General features: G+C 43.5%; 1 protein-coding gene across 1 annotated transcript in view; it reads left to right on the forward strand.

Annotated features, from left to right (window-relative positions):
* The window catches only part of ITGA6 (integrin subunit alpha 6), a 73,267-nt gene extending 66,859 nt beyond the window's left edge, over positions 1-6,408 (forward strand). Inside the window, exon 25 of the mRNA XM_056861570.1 lies at positions 6,230-6,408. Within this exon, the coding sequence (XP_056717548.1) occupies positions 6,230-6,391 (162 nt within the window). The 3' untranslated portion in view covers positions 6,392-6,408. The remainder of the gene's footprint in view (positions 1-6,229) is intronic.
* Positions 6,409-16,415: the final 10,007 nt, after the last annotated feature.

Below are 16,415 nucleotides of genomic sequence, written 5' to 3' on the forward strand. Positions count from 1 at the left end.
TGAAATGTGCAAGCAACGTAACTTTTGAATGTGAAAGAGTAACCACTACACCACACTGGCTTTCATCCAATGGCTGCTGTTGAACAGTATCAAGCAGCCCATCCTGGGTCATGGGAATCAGGTGGCATCAAGTTTCCCCGTGGTTTCTAACACACCTGGCCCAATGAGTCCTCCTCCCTCAAAGAACGAACAGCCCTGAAAAGGGTCCTGCCCTCTCCCCCCTGCCTTTTACTGATGGAAACTACGGCTTGAAGGCTGGCAATACTGTTGAGGTTGCCTAGTAACCCCCACAATGTTCACTGAAAGGGCATCCATTTCTTAAATCTTCAAGCACCGCTTCTATTATTTGGCGGGGGGGGGTTGACCTCACCCCATTTTTTCTCCAGATTTCAGATTTTTCTGCAAACTTGAGGCTTTTCTCAGATTTGTAGAAAGATCTGTCTTGTCTGTTCATAGTACCAGTCTCTGGATTTAAGTAGGCACAGATGGAGTCAATCTGAGAATTAGACATGTTGACGTATATAAATAAACTATCACCTGAAGGAAGGACTCAGTAAATTTTTAAAAAATGATTTTGTTACATTGCCTAAAATGATCACTGATACAACCATTCTTCATTCAATAGAACAATACATATGTATGGGAGGATTGTCATAGTGGTCAGTAGAGTTTGCTCTCTTCCTCCCTGCCCTCAGATATGTGCAGAAGCAGCTAGGGCTGTTGAAAAAAAAATTCGGTATAGTTCGGCTTCGGCAAAATTCGGCCCGTTTTTATTCGGGCCGGGCTGAAGTCCGAACTCCCCTGCTTCGGATCCCTGGAAATTCAGGGGGATCCGGAGTTCGGGGGAAAATTTGGCCCCCCGCGTGCCTTCAGGGGGATTCCCTGAAGGCGCAGGGGGATTCCCTGAAGGCGCGCGGGGGGCCCTTTAAACAGATCTGCGCCTCCCAGCTGGGAGGCGCAGATCTGTTTAAAGACCCCCCTCCCGGGACTCCCAGGAAGGCAGGCGGGGGGCTGTCAAGCCCCTCTGCGCTGTCTGCGCAGGCAGCGCAGAGGGGTTTGAAGACCCCCCTCCCCCCTCCCGGGACTCCCGGGAAGGCAGGCGGGGGGCTGTCAAGCCCCTCTGCGCTGTCTGCGCAGGCAGCGCAGAGGGGTTGGAAGACGCCCCGCGCGCCTCCAGGGAAGCTCCCTGGAGGCGCCAGGGTGCCCTTTAAACAGATCTGTGCCTCCCAGCCGGGAGGCGCAGATCCATTTAAAGGGCACCCTGTGTGCCTCCATGGAAGCTCCCTGGAGGCGCCGGGGTGCCCTTTAAACATCTGTGCCTCCCGGCCGGGAGGCACAGATCTATTTAAAGGGCACCCCGCGCGCCTCCACGGAAGCTCCTGGAGGCAGGGGGGGGGGAAGCAGATCTGCGCCTTCCAGCTGGAAGGCGCAGATCTGTTTAAAGGTCCCGAATTGGCCGAATTCATTCGGGAACACCCCGAACTCGGCCAATTCGGCTCCCCGGTTCCCCCCTTTTTTGGGTTCGGTTCGTCCAAACCGAATAACCGCCGAATCGGGAGGAATTCGGCCGTTTTTCGGTTCGGGCCGAACCGAATCAACAGCCCTAGAAGCAGCGCACCAAGACATTACAGGGAATGGAAGGTATTTTGATGTGTCTTCCATATCTTTGCCTAGCAACCCCATCAGTGCTGCTCAAGTTACCTGAGATCTGGGACTTTGGCTGCTTGCAAGAAACAGGTCTTTCCCACACCATGTTTCTGAAGCAGATCAGCTTCTTAACTTCATCGGGTTTCCCCTGCCTTACAGGCAGAATAGTTTGCTGGTCTCTTATTTTTCTCAAGTTATTCCTGTTGTTGTTTTTTTCCTTATCATCTCAAAGATGGTTTAAAAAAAAAAAGGAAAAGTTTGAAGAAAAACTGGGACAGCAATGGCTGGCAGATATTGCTGTATGTAGGGAGTGGGGGAAAAGATGGAGTTAAAAAGCTGAGCTGCAACAAAAACATGGTGTGGAAAAGCTGAGGGTTGTATCGGATTCTTCAGGGATTTTCCCATGCACAGGTATTTACTGAAAGTTTGCATTGAGCAGCTCTTTACTCTGAATCAAAGCTAAATTTATTTGCATGATGGAATTGCCTTGGAATTCTCTTGGTATAATGCGGAGCTCCAATTCTGTAGACAAGCAAGTTAGGGCATTATTGAGAATGCAAGCATGATTTCGGTGCATTAAACATGGCCAGGTTCTCTAAATAATGAGTATTATTATTCTGGTGATATTTAATCTATCATGAAGAAAGCAGTCAACAAGGTTGGGCAAGCTGTGAAGAATTCTGCTGTAGAAAATGTTAACTGGAGATGTGATTGTGAAGCTGTAGCATGATCAGGTGCCTATTTTAAAATGCACATGCAAATAAACCAGTTCATCCTCTTCTTTTTTGTTTTTCACATTAGTCCATAAAACTGACTAAATGCCTTGCTTCCTTATAGTGTGGTTTCTTCAAGAGAGATAAGAAAGATCATTATGATGCCACATATCACAAGGCTGAGATCCATGCTCAGCCATCTGATAAAGAGAGGCTTACTTCTGATGCATAGTATTGATCTACTTCTGTAATTGGTAATTGATTGATTTTTTTGAAAAACATTTTTAGCTGTGGGACATGCTTTGGTTGTGGTGGCTAATGACTGGAAGCTTGCTGCATCTGTTCCATTAATTGCCTTGTTTCAAAATGTCAATTTTTTGCTTGCTTACGTTTGTAATAATCCCCTTTCTCCATGTGCAAGGATGCAAAATCCTTTTGTCAATTATTATTTTTAACAGCTGTTTACTGGTGCATTCTTCCTTGAAATTCTGAAGACTTCATCTCAGACAGAGTTGGAACTCTTAACCCTAAATACACAAGCCCACAACCCTGAACACAAAATGTGCTCTGTGGCCTATTTATTTTGCTAATAAAAAGGAAAAGGACCCTGCATTAAGCTAAGTCAGCAGTTTTCAAACACTGTCCCAAGGAACTCTGGGTTCCTTGGAAGTTTTCCAGGGTATGCTCAATGATACATGGGACATACATTCCTGAAATAACAGCTTCCCTACAATTGCCAATACTCTTTTGCAAGGGAGAAGTGAGTGTCTCACACCCGATGGCCTCAGATCCCATGAATTTACAGGCGTCCCATCTGAACTGAATGTGCAGGTTCCAGAATCCTTTATAATGCAGAATACCATAGCAGACACTAGAGATTTTGTTGAAGACACATTGATGTAGAAAATATTCTCTGAAGGGTGAAAGTTTTTAAAAACACGGAACTAAACTACCTTAAGTACAAGAGTGGAAACTCCAGTTCTGCCCTAGAAGTTAGAATGTTTTCATACGTAAATGTCCTTTGAGTGTCTCTTGAGTTTTTTACCTGTGCTTTTTACCTGCCTTACAGAGCAATCCTGAAGAGGGGGGATGAACCGGCTCAGGAGCCGACATGACCCCTGCACCAGTGTAAGTGCCACTTGCGCCAGCTAAACTGGCACTGGTGCAGGGCCACTTATGACAGCACCAGGGAGTGGCACACCAGTGCCATGCTCGAGTGCCGGTGCTGCAACTGTGGCATTTCCCTGGCGCAACGGCTTGTGCTGGTGTCAAAGGAAGCATTCCTGAGGCGGAGCAAAGCCCTTTCACCCCAAGAATGCCCCCTTTAGCCGGCACAAACCTGCACCAGAAAAAAGGCAGGCGGAGTCCCATGAAACTCTATGGAGGAGTTTCATGGGTTTTTAAAAAACCAACATTTTTCACTTGTAATTTTTGGCCGGCAAGCCGCTCAGGAGACTACGCTGCTGCACCATCTTCCGGGCCCAATCCAACTACCCCCGCGCTCAGGATTGTGCTGTTATTGGTATTAACTACCATAGAGTAAGCAGAAGAGAGGCATATGGATATGAATGAGCATTCTATCCCACAGTAGCTTTTACTTTTTGATTAGAAACTGAAGCAAAGCTTCTTGAAGCCCTGTGTATGAAAAAGCATTCTCTGTCATTGATTTCAGTAGAACGTAGCTTTTCTCATGCATACCCTTTAAGGATGCAGCCTTACCACTTTTTAATAAAGTCAATAAATCTAAAAGTGGAAAATGAATTTAAGCCTGTTTATAGGATCTCCCAACACTCAAGAAAGAAGTATGACATGCCGCTATTAAATTAGCATTTTGACATTCTAACTATGCAGTGGCCACAATCCCTGGCCCATATGTGCATTCCGTAGCCACTAAATCAAAGTGAGATCGGCCACGGAGTTCAGCAGAGTGAGAGTTATACATGATACAAATCTTAAGCTGTTCTTTTTCACTTATACTTGCAGATACTCTATGCTCAGAAGTTAAATAGCTTTATTAACTGTTAATGCATGCTAAAAGCTTTGACTGCTCTCACTGCCTTCTTCAATGAGGCTATTCTGGATTCTCAGTTTTTCTGGGAAAGTTACTGGTAAATTTTGCAACTTACATTGTTCTGTACTTAAGTATGCATTTCTCTTAAGCCTGTCTACTGCATGACCCTTGGTGATTTTGCAAAGCCTGAATCCGATATGTAAATGTGCATTTATGCTTTTGGAACTACAACGATGATCACGTTCACCTGCCACATTTATTTCCTATTTAGTATTGTATCTGAAGAGGCTAAAAATTTAAAGGAAGGAAAATGAGCCATTCCTCATATATATCCCAGGATATCGGTCTCTGTTGAATACTATAACCCCCGGGAATATTGTACCCTCATGGGGTCTCAGCTCACTAATAGTCATGCTCCTATGCATAAGTTTCTCCTCACCTCCGTTTTATCCTCCCAACAACCCTGTGATGTAGGTTACGCTGAGAGTATGTGAGTGGCCCAAAGTCACCCATGCAGCTTTTTGGCAGAATCAGTCTCCCAGTCCCTAATCCAACACTCTACCACAGGGGTCTGTGGTGAGACCACACTTGGAATACTGTGTACAGTTCTGGTCACCACACCTAAAATAGGATATTGCAGAGCTTGAGAAGGTACAGAAAAGAGCAACCAAAAGGATCAGGGGACTAGAGCAACTGCCCTATGAGGAGAGGATAAACACTTAGAGCTGTTTAGCTTGGAAAGAAGGCGGTTAAGGGGAGACATGATAGAGGTCTATAAAATTATGCATGGTATGGAGAGAGTGGACAGGGAGAAGCTTTTCTCCCTCTGTCATGATACTAGAACACAGGGTCATCTGCTGAAGCTGGAGGGTGAGAGATTCAAAACAGATAAAAGGAAGTATTTCTTCACACAACGCATAGTTAAATTGTGGAACTCCCTGCCCCAGGATGTGGTGATGGCTGCCAACTTGGAAGGCTTTAAGAGGGGACATGTTTATGGAGGATAGGGCTATCCATGGTTACTAGTCAAAATGAATGCTAGTCATGATGCATGCCTATTCTCTCCAGTATCCAAGGAGTTTGCCTATTATATTAGGTGCCGTGGAACACACACAGGATACTGCTGCAGTCATCTTGTTTGTGGACTTCCTAGAGGCACCTGGTTGGCCAATGTATTAACAGATAGCTGGACTTGATGGGCCTTGGTCTGAGGCAGCATGGCTTTTCTTATGTTCTTTCTGGTCTCCAAACTTCCTTGCATACACTCAGTTTATCTTAAGCCACGCAGTGATGACCCTTGTGCTGTGGTGGCAGCTTCTGCCGAAGCAACGTGTTTTTGAATCTGCAGAGCTGATCAGTTCTCCAACGGTCAATTAGAAACCCTGTGGACAAAAGCCCCACGTGGCCCCGCCCACTTTCTAAAAACACTTGGTAGGCACCAGGAAAGGTGTCAGCAGGCACCACGACACCCACAGGCATCACGTTGGGGTCCCCTGCTCTACCACTATACCCCACTGGCCTCTTTGTGAGAGTCTGCCTATAGGGTTCGTGTTCACGATAAAGAAGGTTATTAATATAGGGCTAAGAACCTCATTCACCTTGTCTACAAAGGAGGAAATACCGTGCTGGCTCAAAAAAGTGTTCTTTTGTAAAACAGATTTGAGATTAGCGGAGTTGTTTACATGCTTGGATTGCGCTTTCTGCTGTTGCTTTCTGCTGTTATATCCTTTAGGGTGTCTTAATTTATAATTGCTTTCTGGAAGGCAATCTGTACTATATACCTGTGCCAAGGGCATTGTTTACAGTTCTTACAACGTACCGGCAGTGACAATGTACTTGCCTTCTTTTCTCTCCGTAGTGTGGGTTCTTCCAGCGTTCTAGGTACGATGCCAGCATTCCCCGATACCATGCTGTAAGAATCCGGAAAGAGGAGAGGCAGATCAAAGATGGGAAAGCTAAAGAAAACCATGGGAAAAAGCAGTGGGTCACAAAATGGAGTGAAAATGAAAGTTACTCCTGAGGATTCCTCCTGAAGGCTGAAATGGTTTAAAATGTCTTTGATTCACGGATGGATAAAGAACTACATACAGCAAAAGCTGCCTTTTGTAGATATTTTCAGCTTATGTCAAAGCCTTTTGTTTTACAGTCCTAATTTTAAAGACTTAAAAGTAACCCGTATGCATTATTTAAAATTTCTAGTCTTTTTTTAAAAAAAGACTGTATTCTTCACCAGTCTTCCAGTTAGAAAGCAACCCTGCCCAAGCTTTTGGTTTTGTTTTATTTTTGCAGTTAGTGTACATTATGCGTACAGAACCAGGAGTCATTTTAATTACCAGCAGAAGGGTGGAGCTTCTCTAATCAGAGAAGAATTAAAGACAGTTTCATTATGGTGTGTGTTTGTTTCTCAAAACTAATATCCAGTTCAGATTTGAACCATCAGTCAGGAAGGCTTCCCTGCCAAGAGTCAAGTTGTGATTCAGACTGCCTTACTGCTGTTGGGAACATAGCCAGACATGTCCAATCCTCTTGGTGGGTTTGTTTCCCCTGCACCAGTCTTTGCGGCTAGAATGCTGGCTGCAGGCTTCTCTTCTTTCTCCCTTCCTGCAAAGGCAAATGCAGTAGATGCTTCCTGGGTCCAGGAGAAGACCACCCAAACTGTTTGGGAAGGGCTTGCTGCCTAGCTGCAGCTCAAAGAGAGGTAAAGGGTGTAATGTCATTTTGTGGAGCATTCAGTCTCTTTTCTCCCCTTGCCTGAGTTTGAACTGCATAAAGGGTTTGTCCCAGTGTTCTGGACTTAGCTTTCTTGCTCGGAGCTGCATACTTCTGCAGCCAGGCTTCTCCACCCCCACCTGAATGAAAGATGCTGATAATATTTTCCTAACTAGGAGTGTTCTGCCATTCGGTTCACTAATGCTTGTTATTTAAATGGGTGTTGTCAGGAGGGAGACATCCACTTGTACTGAGCTTCACTTTTTTATTGGGGGTAATATCACACCCTGTGGTGCAGTGGGGAGTTGCAGTACTGCGGTCTAAGCTCTGCTCATGACCTGACGATCCCGACGGAAGTCGGTTCCAGGTAGCTGGCTCAAAGTTGACTCAGCCTTTCATCCTTCCAAGGTTGATAAAACGAGCACCCAGCTTGCTGGGGGTAAAATGTAGACGACTGGGGAAGGCAATGGCAAACCGCCCCTTAAACATAAGTCTGCCTAGTAAACATTGTGATGTGACATCACCCCATGGGTCAGTAATGACCCGCTGCTTGCACAGGGGGACTACCTTTACCAGATTTCACAACAGGCTACTCAGAAGCTCTAGAGAAAATATGATACTCTTTATGTGAAGTGGAAGATGGTATAATTTCTTCCCCTTGCCCCGGTTGCAGACAATGATCCTGCCTGTCCATTGGCTTTGAAACTTGCTTTTTTGTGTTCTGCTTGAGGGAAGAGAAATTCCTAACATGAAAAATGTGGCTCCTCAAAGCTACTGATATCATGCTAAATTACCAGACTTGGAAAATGTTCTCTCTTTAATCCCAGGCATATGGAACCTAATTACTCAGTTGTAAGAGGTACTCTGCATGTGGTCAGAAGTTATGACATCACCTATCTTGGACCTGAGCCATGGTATTGAAAATAGGTTCTAATGCCAAGCTCTGGAGACCCTTGACTAAAATTAAACATTGGGTTATTCCCCTTAGGAGGGACTCCAGGAATAGTTGAGTAGGGGAGTCGACGATCTGCCCCAGGAAGAGGGAATTGGCAACATTACTTCCCTGTGCTTGTAGAAATTTTAGGCGGGATCTGATCTCTGTCCACATAATTAAACTTCAATTTTTGTGAAGAATTTTAGAAAGGTTTGGATTTTAAGGGGTGTAAATGGCAAACCACCCCTCAAACACAGTCTGCCTAGTAAACATCGGTATGTGATGTCACCCCATGGGTTAGTAATGACCCGGTGCTTGACCTTTACCATTAATTAAAAATGTCCATCCATGTGCAACTAGTTCACTGACATTTAAAATGTTTTATTTTTTCCTGTGTCTTTTGTGAGTGGATATGTATGGCATGGCTTAATTCCAAGATGAAAAAATGCTGGGGCTCAACTTTGGAAGACATACATCCTCATGTAGAAGCCATTTTTCCTATCCATGAGTATGTACAGAACAGCTGGTGTTACCTAGTGGAGTGACTGAGGGGCAAACAAGACGATACCATATTCCCAGGTCCACCACAGGGATGTGGTGCCACTTAGAACTCAATTTTTTAAAACTTTAAACATGCTCTAAAATGTCCCTGTGGTGGACTTGAGGATGTGGTATCATCTAGTCTAGCCCTAAGGCACTCTCTGAATGTTGAAAGACAATCTTCCAAGTGTTGTACAATTCCTTTGTACGCTCTGGGTTTGGCATTCCCCACCCCCCAAGCCGAAACTTGGAATGTGTAGATCTGCTGATTCCTTGTTCCAAGACTCTTGTGTAGCCATGGTAATTAGGGAAAGTGTGATATTAAATGTGCAATAGGTCAGGTTTTGATGTTCTTTGTAAAATCAATTTGTGTGAATCTTGCTCATGCCAAATATACACAGGTTTTTTAAAAAGCTTGAATATTGGTTGTACTTTTTGTACATACTGTAAGTCATTCTTATATATTTATTTTTACTACAAATCTTTGTCTTTGACTCACTGTTAAGCCAAAGATTTTTAACTGAACCCTAAAACTAGTGAACGATAGCATATTATAGTTTAGTGATGAAAACCGAACATTTCCCACCAAATGTGCCAATACTTTGAATTTCAGCGACCGAAACATTCTTGGAAAGCTCTTTACATAGTTCTGATTATGTAGTATGGAAGTATTGTATCTTCTGAATAATTTATACACTAATGCATACTTACAGAGGTTTTATGTTTAGAATGTTTATATGACTAACTTAATGGAAAATATGGTAGGTGCTTCTTGCGGGTGAGGTGGGGGGAAGAGTTTCGAGCTCTGAATCTGGAGCAAGATCAACTACTGCAAAATGTTACAGCACTTGGAACAAAACGCAAGCTCCGGACTATGGATCTATAATGGTCCAATGGAAGACTACTGAATGTTTTTAATCCTGAAATATTAATTAAAATAGTTCTGAACACTTGTGTTTGATCATACATGTGATTGTAACAGAGGTATTTGCAATTTTTTAAAAGCTACATTTTAAAATATTGGTACTAGGTAAGTAAAAACAAGAGTGCTGATATTTACTGTATTTGAAATAAAAGCAAATCTTTAGTATGTGTTATTGTCTGAGAAGGGATAAAAGCGATGCAAAATATTATGCAAAACCAAATTCTAGACGCTTTAAGCTCTGTATAGCCACATTATGAACTTTCCCTTACCAAGTTTCAGTAACAATTCTGGTGCCTGACAATGCAATCCTAAACAGAACCACATCCTTCTAAGTCCATTAAAGTCAATCAACTTAAAATGGTATAACTGCTTAGGATTGTTCTATGACTTATCCGTCAAACAGTGCTACCAACTCACCTATCATTTGTAGGGCCTGCACAAAAGCCTTAAAAGCAGCACGTTTGGTGGATAGCATAGTTCTCAATTCCACCTGTGTGTTTTTGGTTGCACTACTTACACTGAAAAGGTAGAATTTTTAAACACCACTGTTTCATTTCCATGACAACTTAAGTTGATTCTAGTGGCTTATAAAGAAGAGCAAATACCTAGGCGGTGTTAAATGTTTCAAGTCACATCACTGGTGTGTATATATATATCCATCTTATACACTGACTGTTACTAACATCTAATGTTAAGTCATGGCTAGAGATTACCTGTGGATATTTGTATAAAAGTGTGAAATAAATTTTGTATGAAAAACTCTCTCTGTTGCTGGTTGTATTTGTATACCATTTTGAAGCATTTAATTTTCGTAAATATGAAATACTTATTTGATTGGTATTTGTGTGATTGGGTCCACTTCATTCATTACTTACAGAAGAAAACATGCCCAATTCAGCCAGCTAGTTGTGACTAAGTTCGATAGGGTTCGATCCAAGGGTGCTATTTCAACAGTGTAACTGTCGTTACACTGACAGAATGGCACTTCCGAGTGAAAAGTGACTTCTGCTTTGCCCCCTAAACTGTTCCCGAGAGCCCATTGACAAAACACGGCGATTAAACATTTGCAAAATGTTTCCAACACCATCCGGGGAGGATCTGGGTGCGAACAAACGAATGAAATGTTTCGCAAAAACGTTCAAAAACCTTGGTGCGGTAACAGCCACTGAAACAGAATTTCAGGTGACTGAATAGGAATGAGCAGGCAGGGAAGTCTTTTTCAGCCAGCTCCACTCCACTGGCAGTATGTTGCAGTCAGTCAGTTCAAAACAATGGAACTAGATTTTAGTCATTAACTGAACTATTGGTTACAGTGGTACTTGCTTCTGAGTTTATATGGATACCATAAGCCTGCAAGACCACCAAAGGCAATGTGATTTTCTCCCAGGCCTGATTTCTGTGCACAGGAGAGGGGAATAAAGCTGTAGAATGGACTGCTCCACCTCAAACTAGGTGGTCACATGTAGGCATGCTCCTCCATTTTAAAACCTCCCTGCCAACAAAAAAATGAGCACTGCAAGCAAATAGGAGTAGACACTTTCTGCTTTTCCTTATTTGCTATATTCAGTTTTTTTCTGTACAAGTATCTACCACTGGCAGCCTGAAGTTTTCTCCCTCTCTCATAATACTAGAACGCGGAGTCATCTGCTGAAGCTGGAGGGTGAGAGATTCAAAACTGATAAAAGGAAGTATTTCTTCACACAATGCATAGTTAAATTGTGTAACTCCCTGCCCCAGGATGTGGTGATGGCTGCAAGCTTGGAAGGCTTTAAGAGGGGAGTGGACCTGTTCATGGAGGAGAGGGGTATTCATGGCTACTAGTAAAAAGGGATACGAGTCAGGATGCATAACTTCTCTCCAAGATCAGATGAGCATGCCGAATATATTAGGTGCTGTGGAACACAGGCAGGATAATGCTGCAGCTGTCTTGTTTGTGGGCTTCCTAAAGGTACCTTGTTGGCCACTGTGTGAACAGACTGCTGGACTTGATGGGCCTTGGTCTGATCCAGCATGGCCTTTCTTATGAACTTACACAGTCCAATTGACTTCAGCTGAATATTTCACAGGGAGGATAACCAAAAAGAGGGGAGAACCCTGTATGCTACTCTGAGCTCATTTCAATGGGTTTAGACTGGAGTAACTGCATAGGATTGCACTGTAAACCTAGTGAAGAAAGGCTGAGGGAATTGGGAATGTTCTGCCTGGAGAAGAATAGGTTGGGAGGGATACGATTAATCTTTTAAGTATCTGAAGGGCTGTCATTTAGAGGAGGGTAGGGAGCTGTTTCAGATGGTAGTGGAGGATAGGACTCGTAATAATAGGTTTAAATTAGGTTTGTGAAGATGTCCGTGGGATATTAGGAAACACTTTTTAACAATAAGGGCGGTTCAGGGGTGGAATTGGTTGCCCAGTGATGTTGTGGGTTCTCCCTCCATGAAGGTCTTTAAGCAGAGATTGGACGGTTATTTGTGAGGGATGTTTTGGGTCATCCTGCATGGTACAGGGGTTTGGACTGGCTGGTCTCTAGGCCCTTTCTAACTTTTAATTCTGTGAATTATCACTGATTCCAAAACCTGACACTATTTTGCAACATTACACCAGTACATTCTATTCAGACTACAATCCTATACACATTTATTAGGAGCAAGCTTCCTTGAATACAGTGGGATTTCTGAGTAAACATGCATATCATCCACTGGCAAAGGGATGCATTAGCACAAGACAATACAAGTAATACAACAACACTGTGTAATACAGAGCTAATACACTGAAGTCAAAGTGAGAAGGTGAATCTGTTTCATTGTGGACAATAAACATGCATAAACAGCATACAACAGCATCAATTTACTACTCAGGGCTGCTCAGTGTAGCAAATGAAGAAGAATTGGTTTTTATATGCTGACTTTCTCTACCACTTAAGGGAGACGCAAACCAGCTTACAATCACCTTCCCTTCCCCACAACAGACACCCTGTGAGGTAGGTGAGGCTGAGAGAGTGTGACTAGCCCAAGGTCACCCAGCTAGCTTCATGTGGAGGAGTGGGGAAACAAATCTAGTTCACCAGATTAGCCTCCGCCACTCATGTGGAGGAGTGGGGAATCAAACCTGGTTCTCCAAATCACAGTCCAACGCTCCAAACCACTGCTCTTAACCACCACACCACGCTGCTATTCAGTGGGGGGGGGGAGATTATTTTATTGAATTAACATTGTGATTCACTATGAAAAGCATCAAAAACATAATATCACTAAGTAAGAGTCCTGTGGCACCTTAAAGCCTATCAAAATTTTATCCCAGCATAAGCTTTCATGGCCTGCTGTTACAGATACAAGTGAGAAAAGTTTCCACGGATAAATTTAAACAAGACTACATTTATAAAAGAAGGGCTGTCGAGACAGTATCCATCTTAGATGAAATTTTCCAGCCTGAACTACTTCTCTGACTCTTGCAGGTGCAGAACGCACTCCCCCATAGCAGCCTCTCTCAAGGACAGGTTCCCAGGCAGGCTTAATTGGATCACGCGTTTCAGCAGAGAATTGCGGTTGGGAGGGGGGGCAGTTGGCTCATTACCTGGCAAGTTCCATGAAGACGGCCCCATGGTAGGTTGTGGAGGTCAGAAGGTTAGGGCCAGCTTTTTCTATAAGTGTAGCCAGTCATCCCTTCTTCCTCTTCCCCCTCCTTGCTGCTGGAAAAACACTTGAATTAAGCTCTGGGAACTTTACACCTCAAGAACCAACTATGCCATGTTAGGACTTCAGTCAATAGTCAGCAAGTCAGCTTTGTCATTTTTATCTGCATCCTGCCATCACCGAACTGTATGTCTTGTTTTAATATCTTTCCCTAAGTTTTGTCTAACAAAGCTCTTTTTAGCATTTACTGTGTGAATTTACTGGTGCCAAACCCAGGTGAGCTTGGTTATGTTACTGCACAGTTGCTGGCCTGCTGTGTTAAAGATGGCAGCCCTTTATCAGTTTATAATAGCCAAGAAACTCTTAACTTGCATGTATTGAAAGCTATAGAACAAAGGCCTCTCTGATCCCTATCTGACCCCAACATTTAGCAGATTATAGGGGGTTACCGCACTTATATTCCCAGCAATGTATTAAGAGTTTGAAAATGTTATAAAAAATACTGTTCGCACTTTCTATGTATTCTCACCGATGTATTAAGAGTTTGAAAACGTTATAAAAAATACTGTTTGCACTTTGTTTGGCCCCTTTAGCTGTGAAGACGTCTTCCAACCATTTATAAGCCGTGGTATCCAAAAACCCTTTTAAAGCGATGTTTTTTATAACATTTTCAAACTTAATACATCGCTGGGAATACAAAGTGCGGTAACCCCCATTATGAGAAAAGTGCCCTTAACCTGGATAGCCCAGGCTAGGATGATCCCATCAGATCTTGGAAGTTGGGTCAGCCCTGGTCAGTATTTGGATGGGAAACCACCAAGGAATACTAGGGTCGCTATGCACAAGCAGCAATGGCAAACCACCTCTGAACATCTCTTGCCTTGAAAACCGTACGGGGGTCGCCATAAGTTAGCTGCAACTTGACGGCAACTTGAGAAAAAGACTGTAATTCAGCAGTTTCTCTTTTATCAATAACAGTTGATATTCACACTAAAGTCAATGCATTGACCTGGGCTGAATAAAGACCTTGCATTCATGGCTCATGACCAATGCCGATTTCTCCACACCCATCTCTCCCCTGGACATCACAGACTCTTCTGCAGACCACCCCTAATCCCATCACGGCTGCTATTCACATGGACATACTAATGCTTGTCTGAATTCACTCTCCTCTACTTAAAGACAGATGGATTCACATTCTAGCTGTATCTGAAGAAGGGAGCTGTGGCTCACGAAAGCCCACACACGCTGCCAGAAAATATTCTTGTTCGTCTTTAAGGTGCTCCTGGACTCTGGCCCTTTTCTACTACAGAAAATATTGTTAGTCTTCAAGGTGCTCCTGGACTCTTACCCTTTTCTACTACAGAAAATATTGTTAGTCTTCAAGGTGCTCCTGGACTCTTGCCCTTTTCTACTACAGAAAATATTGTTGTTAGTCTTCAAGGTGCTCCTGGACTCTTGCCCTTTTCTACTACAGAAAATATTGTTAGTCTTCAAGGTGCTCCTGGACTCTTACTCTTTTCTACTACAGAAAATTTTGTTAGTCTTCAAGGTGCTCCTGGACTCTTGCCCTTTTCTACTACAGAAAATATTGTTAGTCTTCAAGGTGCTCCTGGACTCTTGCCCTTTTCTACTACAGAAAATATTGTTGTTAGTCTTCAAGGTGCTCCTGGACTCTTGCCCTTTTCTACTACAGAAAATATTAGTCTTCAAGGTGCTCCTGGACTCTTGCCCTTTTCTACTACAGAAAATACTGTTAGTCTTCAAGGTGCTCCTGGACTCTTGCCCTTTTCTACTACAGAAAATACTGTTAGTCTTCAAGGTGCTCCTGGACTCTTGCCCTTTTCTACTACAGAAAATACTGTTAGTCTTCAAGGTGCTCCTGGACTCTTGCCCTTTTCTACTACAGAAAATACTGTTAGTCTTCAAGGTGCTCCTGGACTCTTGCCCTTTTCTACTACAGAAAATATTGTTAGTCTTCAAGGTGCTCCTGGACTCTTACCCTTTTCTACTACAGAAAATATTGTTAGTCTTCAAGGTGCTCCTGGACTCTTGCCCTTTTCTACTACAGAAAATATTGTTGTTAGTCTTCAAGGTGCTCCTGGACTCTTGCCCTTTTCTACTACAGAAAACATTGTTGTTAGTCTTCAAGGTGCTCCTGGACTCTTGCCCTTTTCTACTACAGAAAATATTGTTAGTCTTCAAGGTGCTCCTGGACTCTTACCCTTTTCTACTACAGAAAATATTGTTGTTAGTCTTCAAGGTGCTCCTGGACTCTTACCCTTTTCTACTACAGAAAATATTGTTAGTCTTCAAGGTGCTTCTGGACTCTTGCCCTTTTCTACTACAGAAAACATTGTTGTTAGTCTTCAAGGTGCTCCTGGACTCTTGCCCTTTTCTACTACAGAAAATATTGTTGTTAGTCTTCAAGGTGCTCCTGGACTCTTGCCCTTTTCTACTACAGAAAACATTGTTGTTAGTCTTCAAGGTGCTCCTGGACTCTTGCCCTTTTCTACTACAGAAAATATTGTTAGTCTTCACGGTGCTCCTGGACTCTTACCCTTTTCTACTACAGAAAATATTGTTGTTAGTCTTCAAGGTGCTCCTGGACTCTTACCCTTTTCTACTACAGAAAATATTGTTAGTCTTCAAGGTGCTTCTGGACTCTTGCCCTTTTCTACTACAGAAAACATTGTTGTTAGTCTTCAAGGTGCTCCTGGACTCTTGCCCTTTTCTACTACAGAAAACATTGTTGTTAGTCTTCAAGGTGCTCCTGGACTCTTGCCCTTTTCTACTACAGAAAATATTGTTAGTCTTCAAGGTGCTCCTGGACTCTTACCCTTTTCTACTACAGAAAATATTGTTGTTAGTCTTCAAGGTGCTCCTGGACTCTTACCCTTTTCTACTACAGAAAATATTGTTAGTCTTCAAGGTGCTCCTGGACTCTTGCCCTTTTCTACTACAGAAAATATTGTTAGTCTTCAAGGTGCTCCTGGACTCTTACTCTTTTCTACTACAGAAAACATTGTTGTTAGTCTTCAAGGTGCTCCTGGACTCTTGCCCTTTTCTAGTCCTCTGTTTTGCACGTGTTTTGCGCCTGGCCTCCCGCAGTCAGCAGGCCCGAAACCTCGGCGGCTTGGGCGGCCGCCCCGAAACAGGCCTCAGTTCCCGCCTCCCCGCCGGTCCCGCCTCCCCGCCCTCCTCGCGCTGGGCGCGGGGTTGTCCCTACGAGGAGTAGCGGGTGGTGCGGCGGCGGCGGCGGTCGTCGTCCCAGCTCGGGCTTTCCTCGCCCGGCCCAAGCGGGCCG

The sequence above is a fragment of the Euleptes europaea genome, chromosome 15 (genome assembly GCF_029931775.1).
Source record: "Euleptes europaea isolate rEulEur1 chromosome 15, rEulEur1.hap1, whole genome shotgun sequence".
Taxonomy (NCBI): domain Eukaryota; kingdom Metazoa; phylum Chordata; class Lepidosauria; order Squamata; family Sphaerodactylidae; genus Euleptes; species Euleptes europaea.